General features: G+C 39.4%; 1 protein-coding gene across 3 annotated transcripts in view; it reads right to left on the bottom strand.

Annotated features, from left to right (window-relative positions):
* EFNA5 (ephrin A5) overlaps window positions 1-20138 on the bottom strand; it is a 907471-nt gene that overhangs the window by 411814 nt on the left and 475519 nt on the right. Inside the window, exon 2 of one of the 3 annotated variants that reach the window (XM_044064278.1) lies at window positions 6302-6381. The exons of the other annotated variants lie outside the window; for them this stretch is intronic. Within the exon in view, the coding sequence (XP_043920213.1) occupies window positions 6302-6330 (29 nt within the window). The 5' untranslated portion in view covers window positions 6331-6381. The remainder of the gene's footprint in view (window positions 1-6301; window positions 6382-20138) is intronic. 3 annotated transcript variants of the gene reach the window in all.

Raw genomic sequence — 20138 nt, 5'->3', positions numbered from 1 at the left:
GGACAGGATATCTAGTCACACATCAAAGTACCCACGACTAAATGCTGTTTCCTGAGCTATGATTTTATAAAACACTTAGCATGCCATACATCTTTTGGCTTTTACTGGTTAGGGGTCACCACAGCAGAACTCCAGTCCGCTAATGATTGGCAGTGGATTTCTATGGTGCCGAGTTGCCAGCCCGATGCCCAACCTTCAAAGAAGGCACACCCATTCATGCATGGACCTACCTGCATGTCTTTAAATGTCACACAACCGTGGGGAAAACATGCAGACTCTACACAGAAGGCACTCCAACCAAGAATCGAACAGGAGAACCTCTTGCTGTGGGGCGACAACGCTAACCGCTGCACCAATTCAGTACAATTAAGCACTTGCTCTTAGAAAAGAGAAAAGCTCTGGTTATCCACTATCTGTGTCTTTGTGACCCTGGAGTATGAATAATCAAGTAGTGGGGAGCAGGGAGAACTGCCCACTCATGGGAAACACAGCTTCCTGCATAGTGAGGTACAGGGAGAACTACCCACTCATGGGGAACACAGCGTTCCATACAGTGAGGTGCAGGGAGAATTGTCCACTCATGGGGAACACAGCTTCCAGTATATTGAGGTGCAGGGAGAATTGCCCACTCATAGGGAACACAGCCTCCAGTATAGTGAGGTGCAGGGAGAATTGCCCACTCATGGGGAACACAGCTTCCAGTATAGTGAGGTGCAGGGAGAACTGCTCACTCATGGGGAACACAGCTTTCTGTACAGTGAGGTGCAGGAGAATTGCCCAATCATGGGGAACACGGCTTTCCATATCATGAGGCGCAGGGAGAATTGCCCACTCATGGGGAACACAGCTTCCCATATAGTGAGGCAGAGGGAGAATTGCCCACTCATGGGGCACACTTTTCATATGGTAAGGCACAGGGAAACTTGCGCACTCAAGATACTGGCATTTGGGATTTTGGAGTTATTTTTTTGTTCTATGACTTTGACTAGCCTCTGTGCTTCTACATGCAACTAGTATAAATGAAATCCCAAAAATGCATTTATATTTGTTTTTACTGTTTATCTATATCCTGTCCTAGTTTTTCTGACAAAAGGAACTGTGTTATTCTTTAATTCTTTTGGGACATGCCTAAATATCACAGCCCTTGTACTTGGTGTGTTTTTTTCCATCACAATTAAACAAGCTGAGATATTGAATGCAAACTATTATAATGAAAACGAAACAAAGTTTATTCATGACAGCAAGGTTAAAAGATTTAAATATATGCAAAAGATCCATGTGCTACAAAAATGGATTAGACTTCACAGTTCACACTCACATTTCAGTTAGCTCCTTTCAAGTATCTCACCAGTAATTCAGCCACTACCCACCCTTATTTAACTTTGTAACTACTCGCTCTTTGATATAACTCTTTGTTGAATATTTTCATTTGTTAACCACTGAGACCACAAACAATATCCAGGATGCAGACAGCAGCACACAACATAGGATTGCAGACAATGCAGTTTATTTTTTTTTACACTCACATATTTCTACCAGTGGTGTAGGGCAGGAAAAGAAGTATTATACAGCAAAATTTGGACCAGTCAGACTTCATTAATGTTACTGTTAGTGTTCAATCACAGAAAACAGGGCAAGCTACTTTTGTTAAATCATCAAGCGACAGCCACTAGGTAATTCATGAGCAAGATGGAGGAAAAATAAATTACCTGTACTGTTATCTCCATAGTCATGAGGTTTTGGCCTTCACCCCATCCCAGGAAACTTAATTTGATTAGGAACTGGAGGAGCTGGATGTGGAGGAAGGGAATAGGTGGCTGACACCAGCTCACACATCCCACGGGACGTTGCTGGTGAACACCCACCACAAGCATTCCACCTGGGAATGACCTGGGATTGCAGCTCTTGCATTTGGAATATGGTATGGGAGGTGTGAGCTTGTAACAGATTCCATACACATTAGCTGGGAGATAAAGACAGGCCCAGCATTGTAGGTATTGTGACATAATTTCCAACCAAGAGGAGGAGGTGGGGAAGAAGTGAGCCACCAGGAGCAATAAAAAAAAAACATGCTCTACCCCTGCCACAAGACAGACATGATCCCTGGCTTTCTTCTCATGCTTTTGGAGTCGTAAGATGTAGATGGTGGATTGGAATGAATGGATCAATAAATTATAGGGGCTTGACAATTGAAAAAAATCAGCCTGTGGCTAAACAAGGTATGCATCCTACTCAATAGTTGGACAAATGGGTGGAATAACTAGGCAAAGCTACTCTTACATGTCAACAAAAATTGTTTTTTTCTGTTTATCTCCTATCTAAACTTCACCAAAATGCTAGCCCCTTTATCTTTGTTAATATGACTTGTCAGGTCTTCTAAAATAGTATGACAGTACAGAAAAGATATTGCACATGGCAACTAAGCCACACTTGTTACTGCGAGCACAACACCTTTGGTGATTGTTGATTCTTCCTCATTCATGTGACTTGCTACACCCGTGGCCAGTCCTGAACCGAGTACAAGAACATTACAAGCAGAAAACTGCTTCTGTATAACAGATGGAAGGGGGAGGGGCCTAAAAACAATGATCTACAAAACTCGTTGAGGTTTAAGTTAATTGCTGTAACACACTACACAGCGAATCACTACATTTTTTTTAAATCACATCAGCTCACCACAAACTCTGACAAAAGGAAAACACAACAGCTTGCAGTAATTTACCTCTAAGCTTCCATATTCAAAGGTATTTGAAACAAGACCTTCGTTTGCAAACATGATCACGCTTCAGATTTCATAGCTCATGTCAAAGTGAAGTGCATTATTTGTCTGTCAAACATGCAGCCTGCCTCACGATTAGTAGGCAGCGAGCAAGGCGAGCGAGGCAATTTTTGTTTTACAAACATTAAACAAACAGAAGGGTAGCACAGCAGCCTTACTTAATTTAACTCATTCAGTGCTGTATATGTCTACAGTAAAAAAAGAATAATGATTTGTTAACAAGATTAATCTCTGCCCCTCTGTACACTTGCCTTGTTCTGATATCCTGATGGAGGGTATTTTAACTGTTTATTTTCTAGGTATACCACAAAGGGGGGCAGTGCTGAGAAATATAAAGTTTCAGCAAAGTATTAGGTGACACAGTACTGTTGCTGCCTCACTGCAAGAGGTTCCCAGGTTCAATTCTCATCTGGAGTGCCTTCTGTGTTGAGTCTGCGTGTCCTCCCTGAGTTTGTGTGGGTTTTCTCCAGGTGCTCCTGTTTCCTTCCACATTCCAACTACATGCAGTAGGTGGCTTGGACACACTAAACTGGCCACAGGTGTGACTGCATGCATGTGGATGGTATGGAAGGACAACTGCTGCAGGGCTAAATATTTGGCAGCATGAACAGTATTAGACGATTGTCACTGTTGAATTGACACCCTGACCCTATATGCAAAAGTGGGAACAATGGTATGCACAGTGGTGCATGAATGTATCAAAGCATATAATCGGAAGACTTAATAATTCCAATCATGACATCTAAATATTACAAGTCAAACTATCTTCTCTATGGTTTCACTGGTTAATGACTAAGTTTAGCTAATTTTCAATTAAGTGAAAATTGTCAGGTGTCTGAATCATGACTAATTCATGCAAGCAATAATGCCTGACAGGGTGTGTGTTATTGAAGAAATAACACCCAACCAGGGATGATGTAAGGACCAACACCTTAGGAGGACAGCCTCTACACCCCTGGAAAGGGTTAGATCAAGGGGAGGTTTGAATATTTGCAAGCATGGGAACAAATATGACATAAAAAATTAAATCTGATTTACACCTATTTGTTACATTTAATTTTCAGAGACAACCAGTGAAAACCCGGTTGAGTTTCCATTTCTCTTTGCAGTTCTCATACAGTTATAGTTATTTTCTACATTTCCATTTTAAGTTCTAGGTTTTCTTTCAGAATCTCAACAGTCAGATGACCATATTACAAATGCATTAAATAAAAAATCCAAAAGAGCATATTAGCAAAAGCTGGAATGCAAGAAATCCATGTCAGCGATCACAGAAACAAAAAAAGATAACCGTCTCCACAATGACGTGCAACCTCAAAGACAGAATAACTAAATAAATGGTGGGTCTACGGGTGGAATGCATTGAATCAGAATTCAAAGGCTGAAAATGTTACCAAACCAAAGCCCTACAGAGACCAAATATAGACTGGACTGGGTCAGGCACAGTGCTTCATGGCAGAAAGAATATGAAAAATTATGAGCAATACAGACAAAACCTTTCTAGGTGGCTATTAGGTTTTCTGTATGTATATTTTTTATGAAAAAATATATTTTGAGAAGAACAGTATACTTTAAGATTTTTTTTTTTTAATTTCTCTCTGTATTGTCTTGACTGTTCCCCCTGGGCAGCCTCTACCTAGGTTTTCATACCATACCTTCTAATTAACATATCTGTGCAAAAAAAAAAAAAAAAGAATAGAATTTGAGGACTCTGACTAAGCCTCAGTGAATAATTGTGCACCCGGTAACAAAGCACATGCTCATCTATATAAACTCTAGCCGCTCAGATATTGTTATTCTTTGCGGGATTTAAGAATGAAAAATAGCAGTGTGTAGTCTATGTTTTTGGAAAGTATCATGTTTTAAGTGACTGTCGCAATACTTTTCACTCAGATACTCTAACTTGCGAGTCACACAGCAAAGGCCAGTCAAAGTTTAGAAATACTAACTTGTTAGGAAAACAATGCAAGTTGATGCTGAAAATTCCTTATCAGCCAGGACTGCATGAAACAGTAAAAAGCGACCATCATATAAATAAATTTCAGTGGATATAAGTGATTTTATCTACTGTACTCTGGAACATCATTATCCCACATTTTGTGTATGTGGGGGACTGGGGGCATCAGTAGCAGTGCATTTTGTTTTATTGAGCGCCAAGTTTAACACAAACCTCTGCCCAAGTAACATGACATTCATTATTTCTGATTATGTTCTACATGTATCCAGCAGGCCGACTTGTGCACTGCTAAGGATCATGCCTGTAACTCATTTTACCAGCAGTATGTTGTTATAATGACAATATAATGTAATGCTCTGTCAAAACACCATACAAAGTAGTTCATACATCACGAACCAAGTGAACAGAGATCCCTGACAGACTCACAAACTAGTTCAGCAGGGTTATTACACGAGGGCTTGAGCACTCACACTTCACAGCCAACACAGCATATAAAGACTAATGTTATTTTAAACATTGCAAAAAGTGCCTAGAAACTGCAACCAGACCCAATGGAATCCCTTCCATAATGCTGGGTACGCGTTTTGTCACTATGCTCATCAGTTTAAGAACTTTGCAAACAAGATTGCCAAGCATTTGCACAACACAGATGATAGTCACACACTTCGTCACCTAGTAAAATTCTTAACAGTGGCTCTGAATGTTTCAGCAGGCTATATATACGCAAATGTATGTAGCTCAAACAGGTGGAATTTTATTTATAGACAGCTCATTTAAACTGCTTGTTCATCAAGCCAAACATACTTGCTAGTGCCAGCATATATAACGAGTATGTATACGACTGAAATGCTGTTTCTAAAGAAGGAGAAAAAACATTAAATAAAAAAAAGGAAGAATCAAAAAGCTACTATGCCAAACACTTCCCTTCCACTGCTTCCTCCCTCTTATCACTCAAAGTAATTAACAAGCATCAGCTCACTCGTGCTTTGGATGGGAGCTGCCCAGGATGCTCCCTGCCACAATAAGAATTCCTTTGGGTCTTGTCATGACATCACCTGTGCAATGTAGCCTATGATGGTAGAAAATGAAGCCCATATTTATACAAGAGCATTAGAAGGCCCTCCTGTGTCAGGCTTAAGATGACAGGATGTCAGATTCAATTATCTGACAGCTTCTGCTCTCCCTGCACAACCCTCTCCTTTTTGGTTGATTTTTATGACATTAACAGAAAAATAAATTGAAAAGAGCACTGAGGCAGAGTGCATTTCACGCATTGGTGCAGATGTTTCATATCCTACAAACCTGGGGAAAACAATTCATCGGGCTAATTAGTTTACAGCGCTTAAGCAGCTTGCTTCTCTCTCTCTCTCTCTCTCTCTGTACATACATGTATATATATATATATATATATATATATATATATATATATATATATATACACACACACATATAAAATATATAAAATCCTTTTTCTGTAATACTAAGAAAAAAGCCATATTATTTTTTAATGTTTATGCAATACAATAAATGCAATCCTTTTTCCTTACAAAAGATTATTTACTTACAGAATACATTTTACTTGCACTGCTGCCATTTGAAGTGCATCTCTTGGACACCATTTCAAAATTACTCAAAATCAGGGCAACTGTTAAAAAAGAAAAGGAACTGTTGATCTTAAAGTGAGAAGACAGGCTTACAGTACTGTTCTTTTTCATTTATTTTCATTATCCATACATTATACTTTGTAGTTTGGCACAGATACAGCAACCTGTCAATCCGCTAGGCCCAATTTCTAAATCAGTGTGACAGCTGGCAGCACAAACGCATACAAGGGACAATTTTATCTACTCGCATTTTTCTAGATTCTTCACCCAGGTCTGATAGGCTCAGGTGCAATAGTTTACCTCTCTAGAGATACATCAGTTGCTCACTGCAGGATCATGGCGAACTGGAAGAATCACAAGGTAAACAAGGTCGCTAAATGTACCGCAAGAATACTTGCTTTGATGACATTTAAACCCAACATTACCCAGCTCCCTGATTTCTTATCTCGCCATTATGTCTTAGTCTCAAAGCATGTATGGTTTCATGTTTGGGGTCTCTTTGCTGTCAGAACTATGTGCCAAGTCCTAGAATCCATGGTCTCAGTTTTGCTTTAACATCAGCGTATTTTTTCAACAACAGAAATAAATTATTTATTCATTCATTCACCTGTTTACCAGTTAGGTGGGGGCTAGTACATTGACCTTTTTTAGCCATGACCTAGGCACAGGATAGAAGAAAATACAATACACATAATGTACTATTCCCATGCAGTAGGCTACCAGACATTTTTATACAGAGAGTACAGTAAGAATAATCTGTAGCAAACTCAAAAAATGTATTTACATATTAAGAAATACTACAGTGAGTAAGCAATGCACTATTCTTTAAGGACTAAAGTTTGAATGCAGTTGTTATGCAGAAGGTTAGAAAACCTAAGTACAGACATTAATTTTGTTTTCCATTAGTGAACCAAACAAATTAAATAAAGGCTCCTTTAGGCAGAGAGGATGCGCAACATTACACACAACATGACTGCTTCATATACATATTCATACTCAGTTTCTTTTTAATTAAGTCGACTACAACACAATTCCCATGAGATTTCTATTAAATGATAGATTACTCTTAGCAATTTAAATGAGCTGTCCATTACAACGTGACAGATTTGACATATGTTGACCAGGCATTTCACCTGCTTCTGGGTAATATGTAGCCACATACTGTTATTATAACACACTTTCCTACAAAATCTAGACTTATTTCTCAGAAATTAATCCAGTCGTAAAACTAACAGAATTATTCCTTTTTTAAATGTGGAGTGGGGAGGGGGTGACACATGATTTCTAAGAACAGAATTCACATCTGAAATTTTAAGAACGAGCCTCCCCATCCAAAATGTGTAATCAAAGTTAATTTCCAGATGCATGAAGGTAATGCTGTCCTGCACAGCTCAATGTGTCAGCGGGAGAAGATGAGGCTCCTACTTTGGCTCGGCCTGACGAGTTCCTAAGTTCATTCACACCTTGTTTCTACATCCTTGTGATAGTGTTAGCCTTTAACTCACAAATCAGGTGACAAGACACTAGCAACTCCCTTCACTTAATTCATCTGCTGGGGACAATTCAGAGAGGAATACCGAATTAAATTATTTAAAGCTATTTGTTCTTAAAAATAAATGCACCTTGCCACCACAGTATGTGTGGTACACAATGTGCCGAACACCTTTTTTGCTCCATTGGTGATAGTTTTCTGCAGCTCCTTTCTTGATAAATGATTTTTAGAACTACCGCTTTCCTCTTGATTTTGTCACTGAAACTAAGCAATGAACTTCATCCTCAATGACATTAACTTGGGGAAAGTGTGTGGTGCGTCCATAGACTTTAATGGACACATCATCTTGCAAGAGTAAAGATGGCATCCGTTAAAGTCTATGGACACACCTTACGTTATTCCTCAGCTGATGTCACTGATGGATGTACTAAATTTATTTGGTCTGTGGTTTAATAAAAAAGTTTACAAAGCTTTTTTTTATTAGAAAACAGCTCAAATAAAGAAGGAATGAAAGTAGAAAATGGAACAAATTGCTTTAAACAGGAAGGGCAGCAAGTCTAGCCCCAAATTCTAGCAAATAGGTCATTCACTTACATCGAAAGGATGATGAAAATTCAATTAAAATGACATTTTCTCTTCTCCATATTCAAGAAAATTGAGAAATACAAGGTGAAAATTCAGTTAAAATGACATTTTATCTTCTCCATATTCAAGAAAACTGAGAGATACAAGGTGAAAATTCAGTTAAAATGACATTTTCTCTTCTCCATATTCAAGAAAACTGAGAGATACAAGGTGAAAATTCAGTTAAAATGACATTTTATCTTCTCCATATTCAAGAAAACTGAGAGATACAAGGTGAAAATTCAGTTAAAATTACATTTTCTCTTCTCCATATTCAAGAAAACTGAGAGATAGAAGTTTGGAAGGTTTACACTGAAAATAAGTTTTGGAAAGAAACCCAGACAGGTAGACTGAATGAAATATATCTGCGAATGGCAGCACTATTGTGCAAGACATTTCCCACCTCTCTCCCCTCTAAACACATGGACATAAAAACCTTATGAAAGGAATTATTTTCTAGCTAACATATCATTCTGTACAAATATGTCTGACTACTGACGTACATTTTGTAAAAGTCAGCAGCAAACAACCAAATCATCTAAATATTAAACTCTGCCACTTGCTGGTTACAAAAAAAAACAATACTTTTACCTCACTTTCTGCCTAACAAGAGTTGTAAATATTAACACTGAGCAGGAAAAGGTAGCTACAAGCCTTAACTTATTACCCTGCAAGATCCACATGGAATGAGCTTCTTTCTGAATATACTGGAAGGTAATGTTGATCTACAGAGTGACTGATTACACTTTGCTAACTGACCACATACCTATGAAGACCTAAGGGATCATTTTTTCCCCAAGAATAACAGAAGATTCAAAATCATTGGAGGTGCAGTATGTAAACATCCACATTTATGATGAAACCCTAAGCTCATCACCCCAATAACAGTACATAGAGTATTCACCTGACTTATCAAAGTATATACAGTACAATAAATCAGTCTTAAGAGGAGGGGTGTGTACATATGATGCAGCCAGAGACAAGGACTTTTAAAGCAGTAGGGTGTGATTCATGGTGACTTGAGCTGCAATCCCCCAGAATCTACTGCAGCAGAGCTACAGAAAGAATGATAGGCACATTGCTAGTGGCTCTGGGTACTCCCCTTCATTATGTGCTGGTGTGCCAAGGATGCTACCGTTTTTACTGTGTTCATTCTATCAGTTATTTTCTGCAACAGGTCCTTTTGCAAATTGTAGCAATAACAGTCACACAAAAAGAACAGCAATAAAATATTCTCCAGTTATATAATATACTACTCCATAGTATTCCATAAATAATTATCAACTCTGGTACCATTTGGTTGTGGGTAAGCAAACTGGCAGGCATGCCTTGATTCAATACTGTCACTCAGTGTGCTATGTTTTTGCCACTGCTTCTTGTGTAATTATCATGAGAATTAGGAAATTAAAACACACTGGAAGAGTGAATATTTGGTGCGAGGAAAACATGGGATTTCTTCAGAGTGGCCAGCTTTACCACAATAACACAGTGCACAGGAACTGCACTGCACCTACTCCCTTCATACCTGGGGAAAGACAGAATGCAGAAAATGTCTGTCTGTCTGTAAAACGTGGTAACAAACATATTTATTCACTCCAGAACTACACAAAATTAGCAAAGCACTATATGACACTGTGTTGTAATGATAAGGAATCTACAAAGGTACATATACAAACAAATAAACAAACAAATATAAGGGCTGGAAAACACCATTCACTGAGCAAAACCAAACTGTGCATCCCTCAAATGAAAAATGGTTCTCTGTTACAATGTATGTCCTCCTTTCCAAAATATCCCAAACTGGAAAGTATTATGCAGAAACATGGTTTGTTAGAGACCTCCCCAATTATAATAACCAGTATGGTGCTATATATACTAAGTATCGTATGTCATTACCAGTGAGAGATCCCTCATTGTTTGATGCTGCAGAGTGTTTCAGTGCTGCTGTCCATAGCACATACTGTGAAGCTAGCTACTCCACTAAAAAGTGACCTGTCCATCTGATCTTCCCAGTTTGTCTATCTAGCCAAGTGTCAGCTTACTCATGCTTCCGGCAGGAGTACTGTGCCCCATCAACACAGAAATTAAGACACCACCCTCCCACTGATGTTATGCTGCAATGTGATTCATCAGGTGTTGTTTGCACAGCAGAAAACAGACATCCTCAGTGCCAGGTGATAACTAATTAACCACATTTAATTTACCAAGTCTTTTTTGCAACCAAACTTCAGCAGGATACACAGCTACTCTACTTCTAGATTTCACAATACTTCACACATTTAGTCTTAAAAGTACTGGTATTATTATTCTGGAAGTTTTTGTTCTTACATATGTTACCTAGGTCATACTCTACCAAGTGCCAGTTTTCATACACATGTACATCTTTATTAACGTTTTAGGCACTAGTCCAGTTCACTGCACATTGCTCAGTGTCAGTTACCTTCTCATAATTCTAAATTTCCTTACGTAGAAATAACAGTTGTACAGTTCTCCTTTTTGTATCAGAGGAAAGTGATATTAACAGCTGTCAGGGGCCATCATGTAATATGCTTAACTAGAAGAAATGTGTTATGTTTGATGTGCTATTTTAATTTCACCTTATCTTGATTTAATTTCATAATCGGCACAAAGCAAAAAAAAAAAAAAATGGTTTGCTGTTCCATGAACTCTGCAACCCTCTTCATCGGATCCAATCTGAGATTTGCTCATCATCTGAAGTTTCATTTCCAAGAAGGCTGGTAAACATGATCAGCTTACAGCTGGGACATTCCTTCTGTTCATCATTTTTAAAAACGGGGGCTACTAATTTGGTTTGCCAGTATGCAGGTTCTGTCCCCATTATCCGCACAACACTGAAAGGGTAGACTAACTGAGAAATCCAATGACTGTCCATGGTTTTCAACATGTAAAGATGGATTGTATCCACATGAGTAACCTTACCACAACAAAGGTCTCAATCACCACAGTGGCATCAGCTATGATGACAGATCCCAAAGCTCTAGAGATTTCAGTCATTTCTTCCTGACAGAACAACAAGTCCTCTGACTAAAGAGCTCCTCAAAAGGGCCTGTCCATATTCCAATGACCCTTTATATTCATGCTACCAGTAAATCCTAGGGTTACCACCATGACATGACATGCACTGATCACTATCTGGCCACAGCTCTTTGCTGTTGTTTTAATGACTGAAGTTTAAACATGGTCCTTTTTGGACGTTCTGTTCCTGGCCTCATCTGAAACATAGCTGAAGTCTTCACAGAAGTAGGAAATGAACACACTTCTTAGACAGAAGAATCAACAGAGATTCCCAAAAAATCTCTCATTGTTCGACTCTCCCAAGCCTGTCCGGGCAATGTACTATGCAGCAAATTCAACTCACCATGATGTGGTGTTCAGATCAGCCTTGTCCTCCTCATTTAAGCATACAGCTTTAAATCTGATGACACAAACAAAAAGTTGACCAGTGTCCTCCAGGGCAAGTTTCTCTTATGCCAACCAGACCTAAGTGCCTTCTTCTGTTCATGCACAATGTTTGTTGTACATAATCAGTGACCTATACAGACATCTAATAACAATACGGGTGGTACAGTGACACAGTGAGTAGTATTGTTGTCTCACAGCAGCAAGAGGTTCTCTGGTTTGGTTCTCAGCTGGGGTGCTTTCTTTGTGGAGTCTGATGACCTCCCTGTGTTCACATGCCTACTCTGGTTCTTTCCCACATTTCAAAGTTGGCAGTAGGAAGACTGGTGACTCTTAAATTCTCTGTAGGTGTGATACAGAAGAAAGGCCTGAAAATTTAACTCCATTCTCTACTTGCCAAGTAAAGTCTACATATGGTGATGACTGTTCAAAAGGTTGCTATAGGATCCAGATGTGACTTGACAGCATTGCATGGATGGTTGAATAAAAACTCCTGACTGACAGAGGTGCAGGAGTCAGTTTCTCCTGTATTTTTCAACTTACTTTATGTGACTACAGATGTAATTCTCTGCCTACCGCAGTCTACATTTCAAAGCCATCTGCCTGCTACCAAGGTTAAACACAAATGGCATAAATAGATGCCTGCAACGACTATGACCGAATGAAAAAGCATCCTGCTACATGACTAGCGCAGCAGAATCACACTGTACACACAGTAGTGCAGCAGAACAATAAACAATACTACTGCAGGATGACACTCTCAGATGTGTGCCAGTCGACCCATAGCATAGTAATATTATACTGTACCACAGAAACACTACTGGGGCAAAACAATCTGCTGACCAACACACAGTATGATATAAACAGTACCACAGCAGAACCACGCATACCACAGCAGAACCACATGGGTGTATATTACATAGAACGCTCTAAATCTCAAATGCCATAACATTGAACAGGATTCATCGAAACTCAGAACACTAAAATAAGAGAAATGCGGAGCGCAGATGAGAAAGAAATTGCTCCATGCAGGGGGGGCAAGACCCCCCTGCACCCTCCACACTCCCTGCCACTGAAGCGTACGACTTCAGAGATAGCAGTTAAGTGCACTACAGTGTGGAAATGGAAGATTTCCATTTCCTACACTGTAGCACGATCTTGTAGTTGGTATATTTAAGTAGGGAGGGTGCAGGGGGGCTTGCCCCCCTGCCTATACCCTTAATCTTACCTGTCACTGTTGGTTACTGCCAGTGACATGGATTTGATGTTTTCATGTTTCGATGAATCCTGTTCGATGTTATGTTATTCGATATTTGGAGCATTCGATGTTCCGATATAAACCTTAACCACACATAGTATGACATAAACAGTACCACAGTGGAACCATACATAGTATGATATAAACAGTACTACAGCGGAACCACACATAGTATGATATAAACAGTACCACAGCGGAACCACACACAGTATGATATAAACAGTACCACAGCGGAACCACACACAGTATGATATAAACAGTACCACAGCGGAACCACACTGTATAAACAGTAACACAGCAGAACCACGCTGTATAAACAGTATTATGGCAGAATGATAAACATTACTGCTTCAGACCAACACTCACAAGTTTATCCCTTTCAAAACTCAGAAATGTCACACTGTGCAATATAAACAATACTGCAGTGAAACAATTAACAGCTCTGCTGCAAAATGACACTCACGGGTATATGTTTATCAACACATAGTAATATCATACTGTACCTCAGAAACAATGCTGCAGTGAAACAACAAACAGCTCTGCTGGAAAATGACGTGTGTGTTTATGACAGAAAGTAATATCATACCATAGCACAGAAACAGTGCTGCAGCAAAACAATAAACAGCACTCTTACAGAATGACACTCACAGGTGTATTTTATCAACACATAGTAATTTCATACTGTACCACAGAAATAGCACTGGGATAAACACTGAACTGCACAGCTGCAGAATGACACAAGTGCATGACTGTCAGCACACAATAATGCTACACTATAACATATAAACAGCAGTGAAAAGAATAATCTTTACACATGCATTACTACACTCAGCGATGTCTTATACATAGCACATATAAAGAAACACAAACAAAAATCAGTTTGAATTTATTCTGTCTCAGATGTGTACGCAAGCTGAGAGGTATATGGCCATCTACAACTTGCACTTCCATTTTGTACTGTTTACCATTGTATGACAGGTCATTCTGCTATTAAATCCAGACAAAATCTGCCCACATGCACGCAATTTTAAAATAAACCAAAAAGCAGCTTGCATAGGTACAGAATTTAGCAATCATATTTGCTAATGTCATGAAGATATCTTGGTTTGTCCACTTGACAAGTTAGTGGTTTCATCACTCAGTAACTGGAAAAAACTGTTAGTGGCTTGCAGCTTAGTGCATTTGCTCAACTGCCTTTGTTCAAAGTCAGTGGTAACAATGTGCTCCTACTAAAAGCTGTACAAAAGCATAAGACAATGGAATAGACAATACACCATGGGGCAGATGGAAAGTCAAAGTACACTGAAAAGCTAGAATCACAATTGTGTACTTTGCACTAATGTTTGTCACTGCTATAGTGCAACACTCAGAACACAACTTTACAATAATTAGCATGCTATTACAGACAGGAATACTGCAACACTTTAGTAAATCTACTGTTTTCATCTATGCTCCAAATTATACACTGGATCTGAAACTGAAGAAAATCTATTTAGATTTCACAGCTGTGAATAAAGGTTCACTCGTAAAACTGTAGGGTATTATCTTTATTTGAAATTTGCTTTAACCAATTTCAAACTAAAATATTTTTTGATAGAAAAAAAAATGAAACCTCCAGTTCACTGCTTTTAACCAGAAAAGTAGAGGCACAAGTAGTCTTCAAAAGATTGTAGTAAGTTCCTTAATATTTCACTGTCAGGAGTTAACAAGCGCCTGTGACACCCTCTTGATCACAGCATACGTCTATTGTGTAATGCAGGCCCACTTACGACTCACTGCACAACATTTAAAATAACTTGTTGAAATGCCTACTTTTAACCAACAACAGGCTCAGTGATAAGAGAAAAAATGCAGCATTTTCAGATGAACTAGATTTGCTGAGGTTCTAAAAACTGAGGAGAAGAAATGCACCATTTATTGACTGCATTGCTGAGTGAGGTCTCAGAACAGTCCCAAATGTCCTGCCATTTTCTTACTTTATTTAATAAGAGTCCCATGGTGGCAGACAAAAATCACTGTAGTCAAGATAAAGTGCCATTTGGAAAGTACAGTCATTTCAATAAAAGAAATCTATAGCTGTTTTACTCAATACAGTGACCTGAAGGTTTAAACAAGAACTGCTTTAAAGGGAACTGCTTATAATCAAGAAAACAACACAAAGCAAGTCGCTTTATTTCAAAAGGAGTTCCTCTATAAAATGCACAGTGTGGGTCTAGAAGGCATTGTCTGTCAACAGCTGTCTTACCTTCTGGCAGGTTTCCAGCAATGATCTGAAGAACTAAACAGACACGCAGCCAGGTTTTAGACAGAAAGAGCTCATCTTGAGACTGTTTCTCTTCTTAAAGATTCTTTTAAAACTACCTGGCTGATGGATGACTGGGGAAGCAAGCAAAGATACCACCAATGTGGAAAAGGGTTAAGATGCATTCCCCTGTTGATCCCAGCATACAGCATAACTGGATGTGATACCTCTGTGTCAAGACACCTGCTCCTGTTTTGTGCCAAATAAAGTCTCCGTGACTTTCTTTAATTCCTCCAATTTCATTTTTTTTTTATTTGTTGACTTTTTTACAAGAATCCTTAAACTTCTTATCCCCTTTATTCTCATCAGAAGGAAAAGGTTCCGTTTCTTTGAGCAGTACCCTTCCGACCTAACTGGGGTCGCATCTGTTAACACTAACAGTTTGCAATGCACCAGGAACTCTTTTCACTAGAATTTGTTTCCCCCAACACAGATATGCCAGTACATTCCATAATCATTAACAAGTTTAATAAAAAGTTGTTGTGTCTTATGGCTTATCCCGGTTAGGGGTCGCCACAGTGGAACTCCGGTCCGCTAATGTTTGGTAGTGGATTTTTACGTGCCGAGTTACGAGCCCTGACGCACAACCTTCAAAGAAGGTATGCCCATTGATGCCTCCACACAGAAGATGCTCTAGCTGAGAATCAAACGGGACAACGTCTTGCTGTGAGGCGACAATGCTACCGCAGCACCACTACCGCAGTTAATAAAAAGTAAAACATTAAATAACACGAATTAAAACACAGCATATTATTTTAGATTCCATGATAATCCTACACTACAAATCCTTTCTATATCCCTCATATCTTATCCTAACCTTACCGCCTGTCCTAGACTCTCTTCTCACTTACTACCCCCCCATCTTATCGTTCCTTCCTTATTCCACTACTTATCCTACTTTTCCCTTCACCTTCTCCCTATCCTACTTTTCCCTTCACCTTCTCCCTATCCTACTTTTCCCTTCACCTTCTCCCTATCCTACTTTTCCCTTCACCTTCTCCCTTCTCCTCAAACTGCCCCACTCACTCCTATGTTCTATCATTCTTCCCTGAACGAGCTGCCCTTGATGACTCCAGCAATCTTCTTACCATTTATTTATTTTTTATTTATTTATTTTTTTGTTGACCAGGTTAGTCCCACTATGCTAGCAACCTCTTTTCAGGGGAGATCCAAGCTGGTATTTCTAATACTAGGGGAAATTTGGCTAGGGCATCAGGGAACATCCCATACTCTTTTCAATAGGTGCCATGGGAACTTTTACATCCATTTAAGCTACTACTAACTTAGGCAATAGGCCCTCGGTTTAACATCCCATAGGTCCATAGATTAGTACTAGGCTAACTGCTCTTATGGGCCATTTTTAGCCTATCTAGTTAATGCATGTGAGAATCAAACCCTGCACCTTTTGTCTGTAAGGTAAACACCTTAATTATGGCAACCTCCCAACCCTCATATGAAAGATTTCTTATTCTTTACCTCCAGACTATCACCACACCTCCTCAACTTTTTATATTTCTTTGCATTCCTAAATCCCCCCCAACATATTAATGTTCCTTTCAAATATTGCTTGATACCCCTGTTCTCCATCTACAGTCCCACTCCAAATTATTTACGTACTTATTTCTTGCCATTTGATTACTGAGAAAGTCCAGCTGGGTAGGAGCCCATTTTCAGTGGAGACCTGGGGAGAAAAGCTCCAAAATATTACAAAACATTTTAAGAATAATAATTTTACAGATTACAGATTCACAGTCAAATAACCATACCTTCCAGCTACACAGCAAGAACATCCACTCACTACTTTCCAAATGCTTGCTCTCACCTGCTATTAGCTGTTTCATAATCACACTGCATATGGATCCTGTCTGCCCTCTCCTCAACACTTGTTCATGCTACATTAGGCCTTTCATTCTTTTGTCTGGATCTTTTTTCCCTGTTGCCTACCAATCATCAATTTAGCTTATCCAGTACACCAGTTATGTATTAGTTTTGTTTACTGATCAAAGAACACAACTAGTATTCTCAATGCTCTACGTGTACTCCATACTCCTAAAGTCTGGCCCCGCCTCTCCCTTTGGTACTCCTTCACCAAATACTTCCTGATCTGTCTTATCCTCTTCATTCTCAAATTTGCATGAATTCTTGTTGCTTGCCCCACCACTTTAAAATCACACCAATGTAAACACTAGAATATGCTGCCCAGTGTGAGCAGGCACCCTTTTACACAGCCCGGTTCTGAAATGCTTCTCATGGGCAATTTACATTATTCCAAGGAGCACAGCAATTGTGCATGAATGTAGTTAGCTGTTTTTGTTTTCTTTAAAACATCTGACATAGACAGATTGCCAGCACTGTGGAATAGAGGGACAAAAGTCCTGATTACAACCTAGTCATCCTGGATGTTATTAGAATCCAATCTATATGTTTGGAGGTGAGACATATTTTCTTATATCAGTGGCTGCAGTTCTGGCTTCTTTGCCGCTAATTAATTACGCTAGTAATCTTTATGTCTTCACAGTTTTCAAACACCACTAAGTCAAGATAATTTTAAACTGCGGGCCGGATTCATGATGGCTTGCACGGAGTCTAAGACTAGAGTAAGACTCCATGCAGCCATCATGTCCGACAAGCGATCCAGGAACAGCCTGCAGGGGCGTGCAAGAGAGCTCCTAAAATGGCTCTTACACGGACAGGGCTGGGATATGCAAATTACCTCAATTGCAGACGAAAGGCATGCAAATGAGGTAGATTTGCGATTCAGGAAACCTGAACCTGTCCGAGTAAGAGCAGTGTTATTTGCAGAAATGTACTCAGTTGACAACTGAGTACCGTTCTACAAATAGCAAAATGGAGCCGTGACAGCTCCAAATAAAGGTTGCATCCAGTGCAGGAAGCATGCCAATGGCCAAATATACAGCCATTGGCAATGTTTCCCGATGCAATATTAAAAATAAATAATTATTTTTTTCTCCGATTTCCGATGTTTAAGCGTAGCGCAGCACCGCACAAACAGGCTGCACTCTAAAAACCAGAAAACTAAAAATTAAAACCCACAAATGTGGATCTTATTTAACTCGTTCACTCCAATGGAGCTCAGGAAGTTTGCATTGTAACTTCCAGTGGGCCTAAGCCTTTTGACAGAATCAAATTATGTCCTCACATTTCAAACAAATATTCATATCTCTGGAACCAAAGGAATTATGAAAGAAGTATAAAAAGCAAACTATTCAGCACAAGCTATTTTTATAGCGGTAGAATTCTGTAGGTTCTAGGTCTTAAAATGAATTTTATAAGTCACAGTAAACACAGTAACTATTACATTTGTAATATTTTGTAAACAATTTACACTATCTCAGCAACCACTCAAGTTACACAAATACTGTTAGCAGCATTTTATTAATCTAGCTGAGAACTTTCATATGAGGCTAAGGAGTTCTGTCTGTGTTACTTAGTTGTTGAGATATTTATAAAAATGTGAAAATTGTATCTATATAAATTAACATCATCAAAGCAACAGTTAATATCTATTTACCTGTACTAAACAGAAGTTAAATATGAATGCAATTGAGTTTGGTATTGTGCAAGCTTTAACATGAAATCTTTTATAACCGTATACATAGCATGGTTTTGGAATTATTGTTGCAAATATGAACAAGCAATATTTGATGCCTAGAGGCGTCAGTAGGCATTAACTGCAGATGAACCTGGAGGCGTCACTTGGATGTAATGAGTTAAATTGTTAATGTACAATGCAAGGGAATGGCAGGCTGAAGACAACAAGGCCACCGAGTAGAGGTTGCTAAGGGGGGAAGCTCAGTCTAAGAGATGTAACCAAGCAATAGTAGGCAATCCTATGCAAAGGAGGGTTAGGATAGTGAATCGCAAGTTTACATAGCAAATCAGCACAGTCAGTGGAGTGTAGGAGTAGGATAAGGGGAGTAACAGAGTAGAAGACAGGTGACATCACGAGTGGGGTATGTATAAAAGAAGTGAAGCTCATTGGAGCAGAGTGGCATGTGTTAGCTGTCATTTACACATCATGGAAAGAGGTGTGTCAACGGGTAGGCTAGGTAAAGGCAAGAAATGGAAGGTGTATGCCGTGGATAACACCAAAGTTTCTTGCTGAGAGGGTATGCATGCGTGTGCGTGCCTGTAAACCCGAATAAGACAGAGTGCGCGCGTGTAAGCGTGAGTGCGCACGTTTAAGCCGGAGTAAGCATGTATAAGACTGTTTAAAGAGTTGTAAGTGCGTTTGCGCTGGTGTGCACACATTTTAACCCAAATAAGAATGTTTTAGTCCGTGTAAGCATGTGTGCGCGCGTGTGAGCTGCTGTGAGCGTGTTTGCGCTTGTGTGTGCAGCGCTGCCCCCCCGAGGAAACAGAAAGGAAAAAGGAAGCACAACAAATAGTAGGAAGCTACCAGGGAGTACTAGCAGAGCTAGCAGGTGAAAATAATCAGAATCAGGCAATTACACAGGCAGTACACTAGTCCAGCCCAGCCTAGCACTTAAAACTCTGCAAACAACAGTCCATTATGTTTCTCACAACAGACACTGCAGTAAGCTAATAGAAGTGGAAACTGAAAAAGCTTTACTGAGACAAAGAAATGTTGGGGCTGCCATTGCTGTTATAAGGTGACATATGCAACATGCTGAGGGTGGTGACAATGGAAATGCTGCTGGACAACCCACAATGAGGAGAC

This window comes from Protopterus annectens, chromosome 2.part2 (assembly GCF_019279795.1).
Source record: "Protopterus annectens isolate FY-2018-M chromosome 2.part2, PAN1.0, whole genome shotgun sequence".
Classification (NCBI taxonomy): Eukaryota; Metazoa; Chordata; order Ceratodontiformes; family Protopteridae; genus Protopterus; species Protopterus annectens.
This window is presented reverse-complemented; position numbering and strand designations above follow the sequence as displayed.